This window comes from Anoplolepis gracilipes, chromosome 9, assembly GCF_047496725.1.
Source record: "Anoplolepis gracilipes chromosome 9, ASM4749672v1, whole genome shotgun sequence".
In the NCBI taxonomy this organism is placed as follows: domain Eukaryota; kingdom Metazoa; phylum Arthropoda; class Insecta; order Hymenoptera; family Formicidae; genus Anoplolepis; species Anoplolepis gracilipes.
In genome coordinates this window covers 12696933-12718531 of record NC_132978.1, presented here as the reverse complement: position 1 = coordinate 12718531, position 21599 = coordinate 12696933, and the positions used below count along the sequence as shown (strand labels likewise).

The following is a 21599-nucleotide window of genomic DNA, read 5'->3' as shown; positions in this document are numbered from 1 at the left end:
AATATCTTTGAAAGATACAACATTCTTTGTCGTAATAATACGAGTAAAAAAATGTTTTTACATTATTTATTATCGTTTTTAGATATTCGGACTTACCGTTAGACGACGAGGCAGAGGAACTGCTGTACATTCGCGAGCTGGTGGCCTCCAAGTTTTATGAGCCAAGCACCTCGAGATCGGAAGCGAACGACAGGACGAGCGCGTGTTTGGAGGATCGATCTTCGCGAGTTACGGTTCGCAGAGTCGATTTGTCGGCGCCTAAATTTCGGATGTCGCGAAGAAGACGACGTGCCGATTCTCGGTTCCTGGAATACGGAAGCGACGACCGGTCACGCGAACGTGCCTCGCCTGCCGAAGTACCATCGAGAGACGAGTCGTCGTCGTCAAAGTACTCGAATAACGAGAATGAGAACAAGGCGACGACGCGCGACAATCGCGCTAGCAATCTTCCGGGACGGACGTCATCGGCAACTGAACGCGAACTCGTTCGTGCGCGAGAGAACACGTGCGAAATCCAGATAGGGCCATCGGTGCACATTGTCGACCGGGAACTGACGAAGCAGGACCTGGAAGACGTGCACATCTCGCCGGAACCGTCGTGGAGCCGCGCGAATACGGCCACTTACGTTCTACGTCATTTTGGTGCCACTGAAAGTCCCGTCACGTCCGTGGATAACGAGCCTCGGAAAATATCGAAGACACCGAGGAAGACGTTACGCGTGAGATTAGATACATCTCAACGCGAGGGACCGATTATCGCGGAAGCTGCAGCCGAAGCGACAAGTGTTTGTGTAACGACAAATGTTCCGGAAAAAAGCGCCGAAGACGTCAAGGATTCTGAACAAGATAACGGGCGAATTGAATCTCTCACGTCTCAAGTTCAAAATTGCATCGATAAAGAAGAGAAGAAAGGAACCGATATCAAGGATACGAAAATATCTGAATATTTAGAAAACGCCACGAATCAAGAGACAATTAATCCCGTAGTGATTGAAAATTCAGGAATTGATAATGACAAATTACAAGAAAAGCTAAAAAATAAAAATAAAGTCAAAATTACTTTCCGCAATGATATGGATTACGCGGAAGAAGGAAAAGTATTCAATAAAAACAGTAGCGTTGACGGACAGATTCATCCACGAAATGAAGAAAGCACTGTAGATGAAATACAAGAGAAGTATCCAAGCGATCGATCAAAGCCACTGCCTGATAATGATACTTCAAGGAAAACAGATTTTCCTCACCGTGGAAATATCGCTTCGCAAACTTATCAAGCGATGGGAAACTCGAGATTATATCAGACACAGATTGATAGACGCTTTTTAAACACGTTTGATAGTTATAATGGACAAGATGAGCTATATGATGTCGCTGACAAGGATGTACGTCATCAGGTATTCGTTTCGAACTGCATAGACGATTTTCGAATAAAAGACAATTTGAACGAAGTCGAATTATATCAACCGTGTCTCGATGACTTGGATACAATTTTGCTCTCTAACAATAGAAAGATTGAACGTGTTGTTCGCGCGACCGAGAATTTTGCAGAATTATTATCGAAGCTCGAAATCGCGACATATAAGGATAAAGACAAACAAACATCGCAATTGAGTCACGGGAAATTACGTCATGAGTCGTCTGATAAAGACCGTAAGTTGAACGAGCCGACTCGATCGTTGACTTTCGAGACTGAACTGAAGAATGTGGACTTGACCGTCTCGTGTGTACCGTCAGAGATCCGTGGAACTAACGCGAAGTCGCAGGGTACGTCCACGAACACGATAGAGACGAAATCGTCAAGTTTTACAAAGGAAAGTGGTTCTCATAGCAAATATTCGAAAAATTTCGGGGAATCTAGCGTGTTTCCTGCATCGGATACGAGCTCTAGTTCTGAGGTATCTCGTGATAAAATTCAACAACTAAGAACTAAAGCGCATCTCTCGGAATCGTCGATATATAAATCAGACGTCACGACGTTCTCCAACATTGTTCCCGCGTTATCTAGTACCCGAACAGAGATACAGACAAACGGGGAGAAGCACATTACTCATAATCATCATGAAGATGCGGAGCGATATGTCACGTCTGTAAATAGATTGTCGAAGCGCGAGATTGGTTGCTCTCCGAGGGAATATTCCGACAATGTTTTCGTACAGATTCCCCGAAAGGATACGTCCGAGGCCGCGAATCGGTTCATCGCTTACATTTTGCAGGACGAAAAGCAGAGTATCGAGAAGAAAGTCGTAGACGCTTTAAAGGAGTCGACGATTGCTCCTGTCGCGGTACAAAAATTCCTGGATAATTTGAGCAATGTCGAATCGATTCACAACGCGCGTAAGACGGAAACTTTGGATATTCTCAAGAATATCTTGATCAATGTTCAAAATCAAACTGATCGAGGAACAGAGGGAAGCGTTCTCTTCGCGGCTCGTTCCGAATCTATTCAACATTCTAAGAATAATAGTGATAAAAACATACGCCAAACGGAAAGCGTAGACATTGCGAAGATTAATAATAATGCTAATAAAAATCAAACTTACGAAGAAGTTGAAGATAGGGAGACCTTTCCTGAGAACGTTGCCGATTCCTTGATCGGGACGAATGCAATTGAAGAATCAATTCTACAAACACAAGTAAAAGATAATGCGAACGATATCGAACAAATTGCTAAAAAATCTTACGACTTTAAGAAGTCTGATAAACTTTCCTCCAATTCCAAGTATCGAGAAACGAGAGAAGACGCGGTTCCTCTTCATTCCACGGCCCTTCTCGAGTCTGCACAAACTTCTAAAAATAATAGCAAGGGAAATTCATACTCGGAGGGTTCATCATTAAAGCAGATCTCCGATATTCTCAGCGAGGATGACATATTTATCAATAAGAGTTCTCAAAATTCGTCTACGAGAATTGTATCCGCAAAATCCAATGAGGGATGTACGATGAAAGCTGACGATCCGGTCGTTATAATCGCAGTGTCCGCAGAAAATAAAGATGACGATATGAATGACGACAGATGTGGAGATAAGTCGAGCGATGCGCAAGATAAAGACGTGCCGCAGGAGGCTGTAAAAGAAATTTCAATTGAAGAAGCCCGTGATAACATTACGTCGGCGAATCAAAACAAATTACCTGCGAAGGTTTTAGAGATAAAGGACGAGCAAATTCACTTGGATGCAAACTCTGCTAAATATGTTAGTGAAATCTCGGAGAAGGAAGATGTTAGTCTTGTAAATTTGTCGACGAAGGAAGGCATTGAATCTTTATGCGCAACTGAAAAAGACATCGGTTCACGACATTCTGTAGTTAAGGAAAATATCGACTTTGTTGCGAATTCTTGCTCAGCTGATTCTCTGCGAGATCATCACGCTTCGTTGTCGAGCGCGAAAAATGGCAAATTATCCTTAAAAGAAATCGCGTCGCATATTGAACAAAGTATTATTGCCGGAGAGAATGATTTACTAAAGAATATAAAAGACGATGAAACTCATGACAAATCGATGATAGCAGCCGACAATCGTAGAGACGGAATCGAAGACTCGAGATTTCTGAAAAATACAAAAAATAATAATGAAGGACAACTGAATGATTTGCAGAAGTATAAAATAGATATCTTATCTGGTTCTAATTCCAGCGTTAGTAGTGCATTACTAGATTACGATAACAGGTGAGTATAACGAGAATACTGTTAACAATTTAATGCTGGATTGATTTTGAAATTCTATTAATCGTATATAATTTTTAGATCTACCAATGATGAGTTTAGTGCAAATGCAAAGAGAGTAAGTTAAAAATTTTTTATTGTATTGTATAATGAAAAAGAGATAAATAGTTTATTAAATTAGTTTATTAAGTTAAAAATTAGTAAGGAGACTTGTAATTTTATTGTACAATTTCAATTTCTGAAAAATAATAATTTATGTAAATTAGTGGATATTTTATTTATAAGTTAATTCCGTTTATGATTCTCTCTCTCTCTAGATCGAAACCTCGTCAGAGACGTCTCATTCGGAGGGAGAACTGTATATGCCAAGTTCATGTTCCTATTCTCTCGGGGAAGTGAGAGTTTTGAAAAAATGCGAGTTAATCTCGGATAATTCGATAGATCACGATAGCAGTGCGACGATCCTCGTTACTAAAAGTATGCTAACATCTTTAAACGACTCTCCGATGGTGAGTATGCAAGAAACATGACGGAAGAATATCAGATATATCAACAATATTTAAATTATCATTTTTCTTGCAGTCTTTATTAGCAAGTTCCGGATGTATTTATACATAAATTCATCGACGCACTGCAATATTTGAATTTATATCATAATAAAGGAAATTTCCTATAATAATGAATATTTTTTAACAATCTTCACGTGGCTTTTAATGATACAAAAGGAATGGAGCGCAGCACGTTTTAAATCATAGCAATTAATAATTAATTGTATACATATGACATATAACGTACGTATGTAATATGTGTGTGAGTGAATATGTGAGTGTGTGTATATATAATTATATATTTATATACAAATAAATTAGCGTGTTTTCTCCTTTCTTCCTAAAACTAATGTTTATATACTTTTTCTCTATTCTATAAATTATATCCATCACTTAAACATTTATATAAATGTTATCTATTTTACTTTCCTGCAGACAGTAAAATTTGTTAAAGTATTTAGGGTCGTCAGAAACATTTAGTTATTAGGAAAATAATATAATTTGATAAGTAGAAGTAAAATTGAAATATTAACTGTATAAATTCAGATATTTTTACACATTCCTCTCTAAATCGTGTGTAATATGAAATATTGTAAAATCGACCCCTGAATTCTCAACTATACCAAAGTTTTGCGATTATAATAATATCAAAAAAGCCAAGAATATCTGAGATAAAATAAAGTTGAGGCATATATTTTTTTACATTCTTGAAGCATCTATGATCTATTTTTCTTTTAACACGATTCATAGCAATGTTAACTAGTCATCAATCAAATCTCTATAATAATATATATAAATATATCTCGGACGCTAATCGCCAGTTCAAAGAGCGAGCCCGTTCCAAGTATTTACCGGCACGTATTTACTTTCCAATCACGCACGGCCGATAAAGAATATACTTCCGGCGGCGTGTTCAACGGTCAACGTGTGCGCTGTGGAAAGTAAACAATATAGAATTAGTAACGCGTAGAATCGGCGAGACGAAGGTGTCGAAGCGATAATTCGAACGGCGCCGCAGTTCTCGGCGAGAGCCGTGGAGAGGAGAGGCCGTCGCCGATAGTCCCGACTCTCGAGAAGAAATCGGAGGACGTGCGACGGCTGATTTCGCGGTGGCCGCGCGAAACACGTTGTTTTGAATGCGGCGAAACATAACCGCGTGCCAGTACGCGAATATGAGATCGATTTACCGGGGATCGTTTAAATAGTGCCACGCGGGAAGGTGAGGAGATCGCCGATCGTCAATTTCGGACGAGTGACACGAGACCGATCCGCCCCGTGATTAACGAAGGCGAAGAAAAATGTGCGACAAGTATGTCATCGGTTACTGGGTGCCCGAGAAAAAACGGCAGAAATTTAATTGGACCGATTTCGAGGATGTATGCGAGTCCGAGGGATTTCAGTTGAAAATGGTAAGCGAAAGCACTTTTCCTTCTGACGCATCAAATTCCTTTCGCACAAAATTCGAAGGAATATGCTATGCATAAGATAGGTTATGTCTGGGTAATATTACGTTATTCTATTATGATCTGAAAATATATACCATGGATTACAAATTTAAGGATATATTCACGTATGTAGGAGTAATTTGAGTTTTGCTTATAATTATTTTATTCTAATAAAAAAAAGAAGAGATTTTTTATGCCAAGTGATTGTGCCTTTTTTTGATTGCAAAGTGCGATGTACTTTTTATAATAATGCAAAAATTACATTATTTTTAAAAGCATGCTCCAGATGCTACATATATATACACACACATACATACATACCACACATATACGTATAAAGTATTTCTCTATTTTATCTATAAATTTTTTTTTATCTCTTTCAGATCGATGTGAGTTCAAGCCTTGAAAAGCAGGGACCATTACATGTTTTTCTACACAAACTGACAGATACGCAATCACATGCAGAAAGTGGTGATAAAAATGTATGAAATTATTTATCAGCAATGTTTATATCATTTGATGTTTATACATACTGATTCTATAATGTATCTTACAGGCTGAAGATATTGTTTCGCGATTGCAAGAGTATATTGCTAAACACCCAGATTTAATTGTTATCGATCCTCTGGACAATATTAGAAATTTACGCAATCGATGTAAATCTTATGAATTTATACAAGAAGGCATTCAGTTTAAAGGTATACAATTTGTTATAAGTATATAATATGGATTACAAAACAGGTATTTTATATCAATTTATTATTTTTCAGATATATTTACTCCTAACTTTGTAGAAATCAAAAGTAAAAATGTTCACGAAATAGCAACAATATTGAAAAAACGCAATATTAAATATCCATTTGTTTGTAAGCCACTTATTGCATACGGTTCGAGCGACGCACATAAGGTATGTATCTTGTATAAGACAAAGCAAGAGAACCAAGATATCAGAAAATTACTCAATATCTAATTTTAGATGATGATCATCTTTAACGAAAGGGATTTGAAAGATTGTCAATTACCTTGCGTTGCTCAGGATTTTATAAATCATAACGCCATTCTATATAAGTTATTCGTCGTGGGCGATCGTTTTCACGTGGTTGAGCGTCCTAGTTTCAAAAATTTCTACCAAGAAGACTGTAATTCGTTAAGTACAATATTTTTTGATTCACATGATATATCGAAAAGTGGGAGTAGATCTAAATGGTCTATATTGTCTGAAGATGACATTCCTTTAACTGTAAAGCCAAATTACCAAATATTCGAAAAGATTGTGAAAAATATTCAAGAAATATTTCGGCTTATATTAGTTGGAATAGATGTTGTGATCGAGAATCATACTGGAAAGTATGCGATAATAGATGTTAATGTATTTCCTGGTTATGACGGTTACCCAAATTTTTTTGAGCATTTAATAGATAGTATTAAAAAATTGTTGGTAGAACGAGGGCTGTGCAGACAAAACTCTAAAAGTTGTACATTGAAAAAGTGTCAAAGCGATGATCTAGATTCTGGTTTCGAAAGTGATGAAAAGAGAAAATCCATCAAATAAATATGTAATATGTGATGAACAATGTATTAAGTCTAGGTGAAATTAAGCTATTAGAATTAATGATGATGATGATGATGTTAATATCTAGTATGTCTTATTATTTCGAATATGCGTCTATACACATTTTTTTAAAGAAATAAAACATTCGATTGTTTTTTTTTTTCCTTTTTTTAATTTTTCCCGATTTAATCCTATTGATGTAATAGTTTTTATATTTAATTTATATTCAATTTTGTTACAATGAATCTAGTTTGGCACATTGCTTATCCCGTAGCGATATGAAATGTGCATTTGTTCGCAAATTCGAATTTTATATTTTGTATTTTGTAATAAATTTCATAGTACAATATAATGCGACTCATGACTGCCAGGGAAGATATTTTGTACATTTTATGTGTATACAATTTTGCATTTCCGAGATAACGTTATATGCCTGTGAAGTGTTGAAGATATTAAATATACATAATGGAAAATGCGCGTGCGAAACGAATGAATATAACATTAGCAGAAACAATCGGAATAATTGCGAGAGAATATAGTAAAATAGTTTCAATAGTTTCGAATGATTATAAATATTAATAATGTCATTTTTTATGTTTTTACACAAAGAGTATCAATTTCTTCATTGAAAAATATTGTAATATCACATTATTTTCATCGCAATCATATCGATTGATTCTAAACGCCCGAAATATTAGTAATAATAAGTTCGGTGACTCTTGTAAAATATACATATATTTTATTCAGTTATTGTATAATATAGTCTAATATTAACTAATACTTTTCTTATTTATATGTACATATATTTTATATGAATAAATTGTACAGAAGTGGAAAGAAATGACAAATTTACTGCAATCCAATGAAATAATCTTGATAAAATAATATAGTCCAAGATGTATTACATATATATATTCTCTTTCTTTCATTCTATCTCATTTAAATCGATTAAATCTTCATACATTTTGCAATTGTAAAATTTATTAAGAAAATATATTTCGACGAGAGGTATGTTAAACTGAAAGTATATTACATTCAAATTCAGCAGCTGAGCTTTCGATACTAGAAAAACATGATTTGAAAAAATTTAACTATTAGAATTTGCAGCAAATTTAGTTTGATAGTTTGATTTATTTCTTTGTCGAAATATATGTTTTTTTTATAATTTCACTGATTTTTCGAGAATTAAAAAATATATTTTTTAACTCTTACTTTGTTTTTTCATTGTTTATGAATTAATGGATAACAAGCTGAATGTGATACTTTTATCTGGAAAAAATATCTACATTAATTATCTGGTATAATAATTATTCTATAAGTAAGATGAGTATTCTTTTGAAATTACAACTCAAACTTATGTTTATCCCAATAATAAGATTAAAATGATAAAAAATTAATACAGAATATTAATAAGAGATAATCCATTTTATTTCCATTTGTATCTGTATACAATAGCAACTAGCGTTATAACCATTGTAAAGAGATGCAAAGTATGTAATATGTTTTCGAAATAATATTTAATAATTTTTAAATATCAAATTATTTGATTATGCAATTTAAGTACAAGAATTTAGCATATCTAAAATTTAAGTACATACATTATTTAAGATGAATACAATAAATTTTATGTAAAAAAGATTCTAAAAATTTGAAAAAATTATTACATGTAAATAAAATTTATAATCTTGATTCACAACATAATAATGGAAACATATTTCATACCGTGCATCATATATTATGGCTTTATTTTTTTCAGGAATATAACCCTTTCACCATAAATCCACTATCCCATCTCTGGGGATGAGTGTGCGGGAGAGGGCTATTTTCCAAACACAATATGGGTACGTATTGCACAACTCTTTCATACATACATATATACATTTATATATATGTGTGTATGTATATATAATAATAATAGTTGGGCAAATATCGCAAATTTTTTGTACAAAATTATATATTAGAAAGCAAAGATGACAATTTAAATAGCATCGTATACAGGAACAGAAAATATCGTCATGTATTGCAAATAATGTGTTGTCACGACGACAGGAACATTATTCCGTATCATAAAGAGTAACATAAATTCTATAAACAAACAACTAATGAACAAGCTGGTTTGTCACTTTGATGTGATTAAACTTAAAACAATAAACTTTTTCTACATATAATGCTTCCACATAACATCTTAGTTATATAAAGGGTCTAATCATAACTTAATTCAATGTGACAATTCTTGCAAACCAATAATTGTACTTGTTTTATTAGTACTAATTAAAAGTACTATTAAAAAAAATAACTTTGGTGTATGTAAAAATTTTACGCTTTAAGTAACTTTAAGTAACTGTTAATTGCGTTATGATCGACTTCTTTGTATGTATATAGACGTTTTAAAAACTTATAAGGATTAGCTTCCTTACAAACAGAACAACAAAAATAAAATCGATTTTAATACACTCAGCAACAGAAATGGGCTAACACAAATTTAAATATGCATACCAAGACATATATATGTATAAAATATATATATATATATATATATGCTCTGATACATACATAAATTGATTGTATTAAGGCATTTCTGTTGCCGAGTGTAAAAAGTACACTTACTATTCATCTAATACGTAGTTTTATATGCGCACTATTATTATTAGTATGCGATGAAAAAAATCATTTTACATGTTTCTTTTATGAAAAAAATTGGGAGAAAAAAGAAGACTTAAAAGTTGGCTTCAAATAGCATGTATCGCTGTACAGAACAAAAAGTTTTTGAAATTAAGTAAATGGAGTATTGTTCTGTAATAAACGCTACAGGTATCTTCAACCGATATTCTATATAAAAACTGATGATCCTCAGAAATAGATAAACCAAGATTACGGACGTTATTGGTGTATATAAATACATCGGAAACTTGTTGCATAATATGCATAGATCTGCAGTGTAATGTGTCACTGGGAGATATTTCGGTTTTTAACAGTGAGGATCATTTGTATCCATTGTATATAACTCTGAATGTTTTCCTATTTTATCTACAGTATACATCTATAGCATTATGTATATTTAGTTGCCTACACATGCGATATAAATTTATATATCACTATTATAAATATTAGTGATAACGATTCCCGAGTTTAGATCATTAATATCCGATCATATGGATTCACATTGAAGATATTTCGATGCGTAAAAGCACGATGCAATTCGAGTTTTATGCATATATTTACTCACAGAAGAAAAAAATGATATAAAATATGATTACGAAGATATACGTAAAAATGGAATTAATAGCGCTTGATATTAAGATATAAAAAGTCTTCGCGCGATCAGATTACATGAATGTGCGCCAAATCAAACCAAAAATGACGATGGAATTGTATCGAATTACGTTCTGATGTAATGATTAAATTAATGATTATAGTTTCATTACATAAACGTACTTGTCTATAAAGCCCACTGACGGATGGTTCACAATCAGTCAGAAAAGTTATAAGACAACTACTTATATCTGTGACCACATCGCGATCTAAATTTTTTTCAGGAATGTACTCAACAGTACTTTGAGCAACGATTAGAATTACCGCTTAAGGCAACTTTTGCGCACCCCGTGACTGCGATAACTACTTTTTCTAACACATTCTCTCTCTCTCTTCAATTTGTTTCGGTTCGACATTTGAGTCTTGATGATGTAAGTAAAATGAATAAAATGTAAAAATATAAAAAAGTGCTTTAGGGAACTTTTCATATTCATTAGAGAGCCTGAGTTATGTTATTTGGCAGGTACCTATTGATGGGTTATGGAAAAAGATTTTTTGGTATTGCGTACGTATGTTGTCTTTTGGTTGCTCGAATAAGGCATATGTATGCCTTCTTTTTATACCTGACACGTTACAGTTTTATGAAACTCTGTATGTTTTTGTTAAAAGTCTATGTACATATATATAATGTATATCGTCACTCATTATATATCTCGTTATTGAAATTTGTTACATAAAACCGTCTACAATACCGTTTTAAAAATGTATTCGATTATATATATTATGTGGATTTTAAAATGAAAAAATTCTATCTAATATTATTATTAGTCTCCCATTATAAATATCTTTATAAATACAGACCACGCGTCTTTATTTAAAAATTCAATGTTACTTGTGTGCAGTCACGAGCGTTTGCGTTTGGCAGATTTAGTAAAACGTAAAATCAGTTTTGCATCGTCTAGAATAAGCGTCTACAAGATCAAATAATGAGTTTTAATAACTACTAAGCGAGAAGATGATTCTAAAACACAGCCCTAGCGTGTATGACGTACTAAGAAATAGGACTTTCTAAAAAGACCTTTGGCTTCATTTTTCAAGATGGAGCAAAATCAATTGCCGACACAGCGCGTATCCCGTGAACACGGATGTTTCCAAACTTAACAACAATACTAAAATTCGCCGCCGTAGTATGTACAGACATGGAACAATCCCGCGAATATCTCCGCGGCGCAGAGCTCGTACAGAATTTTCGCCATTTCATACAACGAGACGAGATGAGAAGTCTGTGCTAGCACGAATTACCCTCCATATTATCCAATAAGGAATTCTTCTCTTCTTTTTTGATACTATTGCTTCTTGGCACTCCCGTTCGTAATTTCGGTTCGAAACACGGCTGCAAAAGAGAACAAAATTGTTCTATTATCTATCTTATGGCTGTCGGCTGTTTTTTTTTTTTCATTTTTTAAAATTGACGAAATAAATTGTTACTTCTATTTAAATTTAAACGAATTTAAAAATACTCTAGCGCTGAGAAATGCTTTCTTGCTAAATTTTAATTATTGTGACATATCAAAATAAATTATATAGTATAAAATATATTTATTCTCAGAGCACTACAAATGTCTTTGTAGGAAGTCTTATTCTTAACAATTGTCTAGTTTGTCTTAATTAAGTATATCTTGCTCTCGAATTGTATGCAAAGATAAAACTGTATCTGACACATTATCGCACATAATAAATTGTCACAGACTTCATTTAAACGATTGCTATATAAATGGAAATGTAACAAACAGATCAACCTTAATTGATAGTATAATTCGATGACATTGCACTCGTAATTGAAATCTATGCACAAACACATTAGTGGCGCTCGTAAAACTGTCGGAGATAGGACAGTGTAACTTTGCTCTCTTTAAGTCATTTAAGATAATAGAACAATTACTGACTTTTTTTTCATCAGAAACGTAAATTCCGAGATATTTCACATGTAAATGTATTTATAAAATTGAATAAAATGATAATGGGACTATAAAAATGATATGATATAATTTCTTTTCAGTTAGCTGCAAGATGCTGACAGTCACCCATTTACTCGCAGTGTAAACATTCGATTGGCGCGAAAGAATGCATAAAACTGATAAGATTGATTTTAAAAAATGGTTATAAACTCAACTCCAAACCAATACTGTATACATGATATAATATAAAGTCTATTGCGCGACAAGACGCGCGCGTGTTTAAGAGAATATATAATTTCTCGTGCTATCTATTTCTTAAACTAAACATACTCTTCATTAAGAAATTAAAGAAATCGTTTTTTTAAACGATTAATAAATAATTACAAAAAATTTTAAATTATGATAATACTAAGTGCAATACTGTTCTGTAGTAAAGAACAATCATTTTAAAAAACGCTCTTTCAATGAATTAATTATTAAATGCCAATAACACATTTTTTCCAAAGAAATTTGCACTTATAATACAAATAAATTTTAATATCTTCTTGAAACATTAAAAATATATAAGATTTTCAAGCTTGAGTGAAAGCATTAGTTATGAAAAATAAATATTTAATTAATTTTTTAAATTCAAAGTTAAACATGATTTTAAATCACGTGATCACGTATGCTTAATCGATTAAAGTAAATAAAATTTCTTTCAATAAATCATTGTATAGATAATTATAAGAATGTGAGGGTGAAGATGTATGATCGTGAAGAGTAATGATTTTGCGTTCAAGGCAAAGTGCGAGAGCGATGAGTGAAAATAATACGCTTTGCGAGATTCGGTCTCAAGTTTTTTAGCATCAGCAAAGCTGGCGCGATAATCCACTATCGACTTCGAGCGACGTTATTTAGATGACATTTCACTCACAGTTTCGCAGATATTCATATTGCAGCAATTTTCTATGGTAATTTCGCACTGATTGTCCGGTATTTCTGGTCGAGATGTGAGCGGCATCACGCCTTTACTGACCACATAATGCCTCTTGATTCGCGGTCGTCTTCGTAATTTATTTACATAGAAACTAAGCCCGGCGATCATTACAAGAAGCGCAGCAATAAGGGCTGCAAACATCGGTAACAAGATGCCACTTTGGAAATTGTCGTTAAATGTAATTCTCTCGGCCGTTTGATTCGAGTTCGTGCACCTGTTCATGCAAAATAACATTAATATTTGCACATATTGCATACATATATGTACATAGATCGTTTAAAAAAATACATATATACACAGTCTTTGTAAGCAATAATATGATTTCTTAAAAATTTTTTAATATTGTTATTTTTAAGATATAATTGTAATTTAAATATCTATATTTTGTTTCGAGAATTATTTCCGTATAGTCTGACGAACGTTATATTAAATATCGAAATATTATATTACGCACGGAATTAATAAATCAATTGTATGATTGTAATTATGAAATCTCGTTTAATGAAATATCTGCATACCTGCACAACATTATGCTGATGCTAGATAGTTCGCTGCGATTGTTCGCGCAGTAGATTGGGCAAATTTCCGTGATGTTATTCGGCTCTTCGCATCGAGATCCCATCGAAGAATATTTACAGTTACAGAACGGCCTTCCATTTTGGACGGAACATTTACCGTCGAATAGACAGTAATCGTGACAAACATCCTTTTCACATCGGACGCCGCTAAACGTGCCCGAACACTCGCACTCGGGAAGTCCGTGATGATTTATAATGCATTTACCATGAAGGCAGTAATTGTGACAAATCGAAATTTCACAGAAAGGTCCAGTAAACCTGCAAAAATTATATGACTTTTCAAATTGCTAACAATAGTACTATAGAAATATTTAGCTGCGTTAATCAAGCTTAAAAGTATGTGCTTCTAGCTTCTACCTCTTTATATTTTAATATAAAAATAGTGTTTATTAGAATATATGTATAAAAAGTATATTTTTCATTTATAATACGATATATAACATCCATTTCAATGGTTCGCTTATATATTGTATTAAAACTACTTCTTATTGCCACTTACCCTGGTTTGCATCGGCACATGTCATCTGTCTTATTTAGTTTGCCGTTTAGGCAGTATTTGGAGCTCTCGGTGGTCAAATCCGATTCCTCCGTGCTAGTAGTTAAATTATTGAATGTCTCGGCACGTGAAACAAGCCTCGACACGTTCGTCCTCTTATTTATTATCGATAATATGCTTAGACAATCAATCTTGCCGGTGTTGTCACGCGTAACAATGCCGGCCGGATCGGCATCTCTTCTAGAATCGTAGTAGGATTTGAATTTGGTCGGCAAATCTCCGGCTTTCGCGTTCTTCGGCATGGTCCAGACCGCACTGTAAACCCAATCGGACCAGTAGAATGACTCGCTGTCCACCGCCAGATAGACGGGCTGCTGATGCTTGTTGTGGACCAACAACTCCCGCTCGCTGCCGTCCAAGTTGCTGCGTTCGATCTTGAAATGAATCCCCTCAACATCATCGATCCAATATAACTTCCGTTCCGCATGATCGACTGCTACCGCCAGGGGCTCGTACAAGTTTTCCTTGATGACGATTTTCCGATCGCTCCCGTCGAGCTTAGAACGCTCGATACTGGGGTTCGTAGTATTACTATTCACCCAGTATATGTGTCTGAAGAAAATCATCGGTTTTACAATTATCGTCGATTTTTTATAGAATTAATTTTTTTTCTTTTCGAGAAAAGCTTTGCGTTGAAAAAATTCGAAGCAAAGTATACGACGAATATATTTCGTATTAATAATTATAAATTAATTTATCTATCTTGAACACGCGTGTGCCTGTCAGATATTTTTGAGAATATCTGAAAAATTTGCGTGTTAAAAGCAAATTATTTTTAAATAAAATGTTTACTATGATTATTTCTTTTAGAAATATTTATTCAAAAAGGTTTAAAAAGTTTCTTTTTTTTACATATCTTTTATACATAATGGAAAATTTGGAGGAAATATCTTCTTACACAAGAAAATGCATTCGCAATGCAAAATGAGTACTAGCGAAATATTTGAATGAAATTATAATCTGCTTTTTTATGCTTAATTTTCAACTGTTTTGTGTTATTTTTTTAAGTCTCAGCATTTGCTGACAATGCGAAATAGGTCAATGTATTGAAATGCTGCGAAAGCTATCTATGTGAGATGTATTCTTTTTACATGCACTTTACTTCTTTACATTTCCGGGTGTCCAAATATTACATTACAAATGCTATTTTATATTGCTTTATTTATAATATCTATGTATGTATATATCAAATGTTATTTGACTAAACTGACTTTTAAAAATCAGATACGAGAATCCAAATATAGCAAAATTAATGAGAAAATTAATGAGACATATTACAAAGATATTTTAATTATAATTTATGATTTTTACTTTAATGCTCATTTAACATTTTTAGATTGTACAAGTGTAACGACAAGAGAAATCTGTATAATATAGATCATCATAAATTGCGCACCTGGAACATGCGTCGAGAGCAATGCCACGTGGACTGTTCCCAGTGAGATTGTGCAAGATGACAGGATTACTGGGTTTGCCGTCTAACGGCACGTACATCGTGGCGATGATCTCCTTCAAGGCATCGCTCCAAAATAAAGTGTGCGACAAGGTGTCGAAAACCACCCCCATAATGTGCATTCCGTTCTCTTCTACGCTCACAATTTAATTATGTATAACACAATTTATATTACATCGTACACAGAAAAAAAGTAAGTGTCAAATCAAAACTTTTATACTCATATGAACGCGTTCATTGTTTCATATATATGCAATAATTTATAATCTTCTTCGAAGAATTTAAAAATCTTAAATTTCAACAACATTATAATCTTATTTCAATACTACAATTGTCATTTCAAGAGAATATAATAATTATTTTAACTAAACTAAAAAAATTATAATTTTCGATTTGAACATGTGTTATTTTCTATCCAACATATTTTCCTCTCCGTTCAAGAAAATTATTCTTAAATAACAAGAATATATTTTTCTTGGTTGAACTATATAAAATGTCTTCTTCCAAGCAAATTTTCCTTGTTTAACGCAATATAATCTCATTTCAAGATTTACATTTTAAAACTAAAAATATTGTCAAAATAAAAATTTTCGTTTTTTCTGTGTAGTACATTTTATGATAAACGAGCGTTTATTTATCAATCATCACATATCGATTTTTTTCTGCGGGAGAGATTTCCAAAGAGAAAAATGCGCATAAAAATGTTTGATAAATAAAAATAAACAAATTGCTGATGTAGAGTTATATATAAGCTATAATTTTTACTTTTGCAATAATATTTTAACAAAAGAGTATGTTGTTTTTAAAAGGAAATGTGGAAGATATCGTGATATCTACATAAATAAATATTGATGATAACATATGAAAAAAAAACACTCGAAAACATTTTTCGATTTTTACGATACATATGAGTAAATAATTTTTCACTAATAAAATCGATTTATGTTGAATTATCTTTATGAAATACGACGTTATATGTTTTACGATGTTTTTCACGTACTGTATAAATTTATCATCATACAAGAATCACATTTTGAACTTTCGTATTTTTCTCTAATGTCTAATAATTTTTATATGTATCTTCTTTTATCTTTTATTTTTTCTCTCTTTCTATATTCTAATGCTAAATTTCTTTGTAATTTTACAACAAACTTATTGGTAAAGAGGAAAGATTAGTCAATCTTTACTTATAAATTCTAGAATATCTGCAAAGTTGCCTATCGGACTTGGCTTACTACAATAGTTGAAAAATCAATTTGTGCACGCTCTCTCTATACTTACTCTTGAGCAAGGGTGTGGAATTGAAATCCTTCTCCGTAAGAACATTACTAAATATGGACACGTTGTTTCTTACATCAGACAAATACATCGTTCGAGTGGTATCGTCGTATGTTACTCCGGTCAGGGCGACGGCTTCCGCGATGTTAGCGTGACCCGTGAGCGTACCGTTCCGCGCGAAAAAGTCGATTTCGCTGCCGATCACCACGGCCAAATCTGCAAAAAGAAGAGAATGATCAGAGAACCGTTAAAGAACAATTTAGAATCTGGTTTTAGTTGGCGGTTTTAAATTTATAAAAATAATAATACTGTTTAAAAATATTGAATAGAAATACTCTGTGTTAATAGATATTTATATAAGTAGTATAATTAATTAATATAATAATAATTGTACCGATAAATTAAAAAGACAATAATTATAATTTCCTTTTTTATTGCGTACTTTTAGACTTTTGCGAATACGTGTAAAGAAAGATCGTTATCGTAGTCTAATCTACAAAGTCATTCTTGAATTCTTATCATCGATTAGTCGGAAAACAATTTAATTTGTTATATTACGTTACATAGTCACATAGATATTTCACAACACTCGAGATTAATAATATTTATCAGATAAAAAAGTATCTTTAATCTTTCGGTAATGGAACTTTTACGCCGGTTCTAATGGAGCTACGGTCGCACGTTGCGTTACTTGAGAATTTGTGATACTTTCCGATATTTACGCTTTAATCTATTTATGTAGATCGATACGCACATTCTTTTCAGAATTTAAATTATATTTTAACATGTATTTACATATTCAATTTTTATTATTAAACATTATTTTCAGGCAACCTATCAACATATCAAATATAATTTAATAACAATGAAATTTTTTATCGTAAAAATATAATTAAATTTTAACTAATTAATTATTTCACTCTTATTTAGCGTTCAATACTGAAATGAAAATGCGCCGATTATTTTAATTTCCGAATCTGATATATGTATTCTCAGGCCGGTATTTATAGTCTGTGCTTCTATTTAAAATCGTCTTAAATATGATTCTAAATCTAAATAAAGATTCCATTCAGTCAATGAAATGGTCATGTAACATTTTTAAACTTAAAGCCATCTTAAATAAAAGACCAGACTGTGAATACTGGCTTCAAATTTGAAAATGAGAAACTTCAGAAATAAATTATTAATGAAGTAAAAAAAAAAAAGATACATTGAATTGAATAAGGTATATGCATAATTAAAATTGATGATCATGATAGAATTAATGAGTGAGATAAACGACGCGATGAAACGACTTTTTTGCTGTACGTATTATGCGATAAAGTATCTTAGTCGCATATTATTGCTTACAAGTTGAAATATGTATATTTTCGCTGCATTACAAAGCACATTTACGGTATCTCGATCTTTCCGTGAGCTATAATCAGAATAGCACTACGATTGTGACGAATTGACACATGAGCATCGTTGAATTTTTGATGAAGGTAATATTTTAATTACGTGACTTACATACAGGAATTTTCGCGTCAATACAATTCAATGCTATCGAGCGATTGTATATTTTACTCAATTAGATTTATCAATTAAAATTATCGTTATAATTTGAAACAGCAGCATTATCTGATTCTTTTTTTTTCTTTTTGCCATGATTGAGCGCAAGTAGATAGATACGCAGGAAAGAAGCGAGATCACATCGCGAAACGAAGAACGTTCTAGCGATCTATTACAATGTTGAATAATTTATTTATCAAGTCGAGACTGATAGAGTGTATGTGTTTGAATAGCTGGCGCGCAAGCATATTATATGCAATTTATTAACATTAGGCAGATGCTATATTTTTCTATGTTTCTTAAAATAAATATATTTCTACAAACTAATTTTTTTTTTTAAACAAAATCGATTTTTAAATTTATAAATACCTCATATATCATTGTATAAAAAATTAATATAACTTTGATTAAGATATTACGAATTGTTATAGAAAAATCTATCGTTTTTTCTTCAGGATGATTTGTTATGCATCATAAATTAAACATCACAAATCGATCTTAATTGCAAATCAGCTCTTTACAACATTTATATTATTTATTCGATCAGGTACATGGTTAGGTTATATTATAGAATTATAAGTTAAACAAGATTTAGCATAAAAATATTTTTTATTCTACAATAAATTATACTTTAATCTTTTAATATTTCAATTAAGCGGAATGTGGTAACACGCATTAAAAGTTGTGCAAAAAAATATTAGCAAAACTGATATTCCGGATTATAGCGCATCGTATACCTCTTTTTTATGTTTGCACCAAGGTCGACAAAAAATATCGTCGAGATAATGTTTTGAATATCGTCGTATGGAGTAACCATCATATCGAATTTTTTAAAACGTAAAACTTTTTTAAAACTTTTGTACAAAATCGTGTTTGCGACGTACTTTTTATTGAAAATGATATTTTCTGCCAGCAATATATTTACATGGAAGAAAAAACACTTTCTTCTCGAATAAAATAAATATAAAAAAGGTAAAACAAATTTATGGAAATTAAATTCACGCTACCTTATTCACGCGTGTGATTTTTTCATGCGATCGCGCATATGATTCTCGAATATAAATAAAGTGTATATAAATAAAATTTGATCGTTACAATTTCAGTTTTTATTTCTTTTCAAAAGCTTTGACATTTTTTCATATATTTTTGCATGTAATTTTACAATATTTGCCATTATTCACACGTACAGCAAATTCAGAAATTATATATTATATATTATAGTAGCCAAATATACATTTTGTGATGTATAGTTTTGATGCTTCTAATATTAAATTATTAGTCCAACTCCATATGATGTTACTTTATGATTTTTTGCTGAGTAATTTAAATTATCGTATATATAAACATATTCACATGATGTAAACATTATAGCAAACTTTGGGATTATCTAACAAATTGCGCCACGAAAAGGAACATTGGAAACAGTTCTTTCCCCGATTATGTAATATATTATTATTTGTTATCGCATTCTACTTTGATCTTTGACTATTGGCTTTTCCAAAGCGTAGTTAGCATCAGCATTCCGAATGCATATTGTGTATCGATTATGTCCTCAATTATACGGTGCGTATTAATAATCAAGATGGGGAACGAACCATTGACGGATTTTTAAGCGTCCCAATTGATTTCTATATTACATACGCTCTCTCTCTCTCTCTCTCTCTCTCTCTCTCTGTCTCTTTCTTTTTCTCTCATGCGTTACATACACAAAGAATCGACTCAAGGTGTCAACAGTTTTATACTTGTTTCGCCATAAGCGATAAGATCACGCAATTTCGTTTATACTATGTTCTGTGAAAACGCGCGCGATTTCCGTCCCCGCGCGACCTTAGACGTGACCGCCAAATAATTATCTCCAAATGCAAATTTCTACGACCCCCGACATTATCGGGGGACCGTGTACGTTTCTTCCATGAATTTTGCGAATATCACGACCTGCCTGCTCTCATTTCCCACTGAAATGTGTATACGTGTGTGCGATTGCGTACGCGCGCGCTCGAGATCGTCACCCTTGGCAGCTGACATTCGTTACATAAATTCAGGTGTACGGACGGGGCAAGGACGATAAATTTCGACGGATGGACAATCGGCGACGTTTAACGACGCCGTGCAACGCCGTTTGTCACAACGTTTCATTCAGCTTTCGTGTGTAATCAGATGCGCGCGAAAAAAAACGGCAAGTACGAAGAGTGGCGTACGTGACGAGCGGCCGTGGGTGAATGGAGTCGGCGCTCGTGCACCAACACGCGCTCACCCGTACACATGGACGCGCACACGGACGTGGACGGCCACCGGTGTCTCTATGTGTCGAGATGCCTGACCCCGTGCGCGCTCTCCGGTATAATCGGCTGCCCTCCGGTGCGTAACGTGTAATTAGAAATTATAGCGTTTAACGGGCGCTACGGCACACGTGTCTGTTGTATATCTCTCTCATAAAACTTACCCCAGGACCTGGCGTGCACCGTAACCACGAGGATGCATGACAAGAAAATGCTTGGCAGAAAGTGTCGCATCTCGGTGAAGATCATGACTGACGATCATTTGACATTCGCGCGGGCAGATCAAGGCTAGACAGGGAGAACGAGTAGACGATACAGCAGGATGGACCAAGGGACGAAACTCTCTCTCTCTCTCTCTTTCTCACGGGCGCATGCGCGCCGAAGACACGTGCTCACACCGCGGCGGCTGTACGCGAACTGATTAGATCTCACGTCTGTCTAGCGCGGCTTGCGGCTCCGCTTCGCGCACCGCGCGCCGCGCAGCGCCGAGGCGCCACGGCGCCGTGGGC

At 33.5% G+C, this 21599-nt stretch overlaps 3 protein-coding genes across 9 annotated transcripts in view; 2 read left to right on the top strand and 1 right to left on the bottom strand.

The window, feature by feature from the left end:
• Window positions 1-5017, top strand: part of LOC140669821 (uncharacterized) — a 62592-nt gene extending 57575 nt beyond the window's left edge. For all 6 annotated transcript variants that reach the window (XM_072899981.1, XM_072899982.1, XM_072899980.1 and 3 more), the window contains 4 exons: window positions 83-3664; window positions 3743-3779; window positions 3979-4170; window positions 4244-5017. In XM_072899981.1, the coding sequence (XP_072756082.1) occupies window positions 83-3664; window positions 3743-3779; window positions 3979-4170; window positions 4244-4279 (3847 nt within the window). In that variant the 3' untranslated portion in view covers window positions 4280-5017. The remainder of the gene's footprint in view (window positions 1-82; window positions 3665-3742; window positions 3780-3978; window positions 4171-4243) is intronic.
• A 171-nt stretch (window positions 5018-5188) lies between these two features.
• Window positions 5189-7696, top strand: LOC140669832 (inositol-tetrakisphosphate 1-kinase). The gene is made up of 5 exons (XM_072900008.1): window positions 5189-5618; window positions 6038-6136; window positions 6211-6352; window positions 6425-6561; window positions 6631-7696. The coding sequence occupies exons 1-5, from the start codon at window positions 5508-5510 to the stop codon at window positions 7204-7206; spliced, it is 1065 nt and encodes a 354-aa protein (XP_072756109.1). The 5' UTR covers window positions 5189-5507; the 3' UTR covers window positions 7207-7696.
• A 1245-nt stretch (window positions 7697-8941) lies between these two features.
• Cue (Low-density lipoprotein receptor repeat domain-containing protein cueball) overlaps window positions 8942-21599 on the bottom strand; it is a 62584-nt gene continuing 49926 nt past the window's right edge. The window contains exons 1-7 of one of the 2 annotated variants that reach the window (XM_072899989.1): window positions 21255-21520; window positions 17264-17476; window positions 15926-16115; window positions 14473-15081; window positions 13914-14231; window positions 13333-13609; window positions 8942-11851 (exon numbers count right to left, since the gene is read on the bottom strand). In XM_072899989.1, coding sequence (XP_072756090.1) covers window positions 11747-11851; window positions 13333-13609; window positions 13914-14231; window positions 14473-15081; window positions 15926-16115; window positions 17264-17476; window positions 21255-21339 — 1797 coding nt within the window. In that variant the 5' untranslated portion in view covers window positions 21340-21520 and the 3' untranslated portion in view covers window positions 8942-11746. Of the gene's footprint in view, window positions 11852-13332; window positions 13610-13913; window positions 14232-14472; window positions 15082-15925; window positions 16116-17263; window positions 17477-21254; window positions 21521-21599 lie in introns of those variants that run through there. The other variant, XM_072899990.1, reaches the window with a different exon arrangement.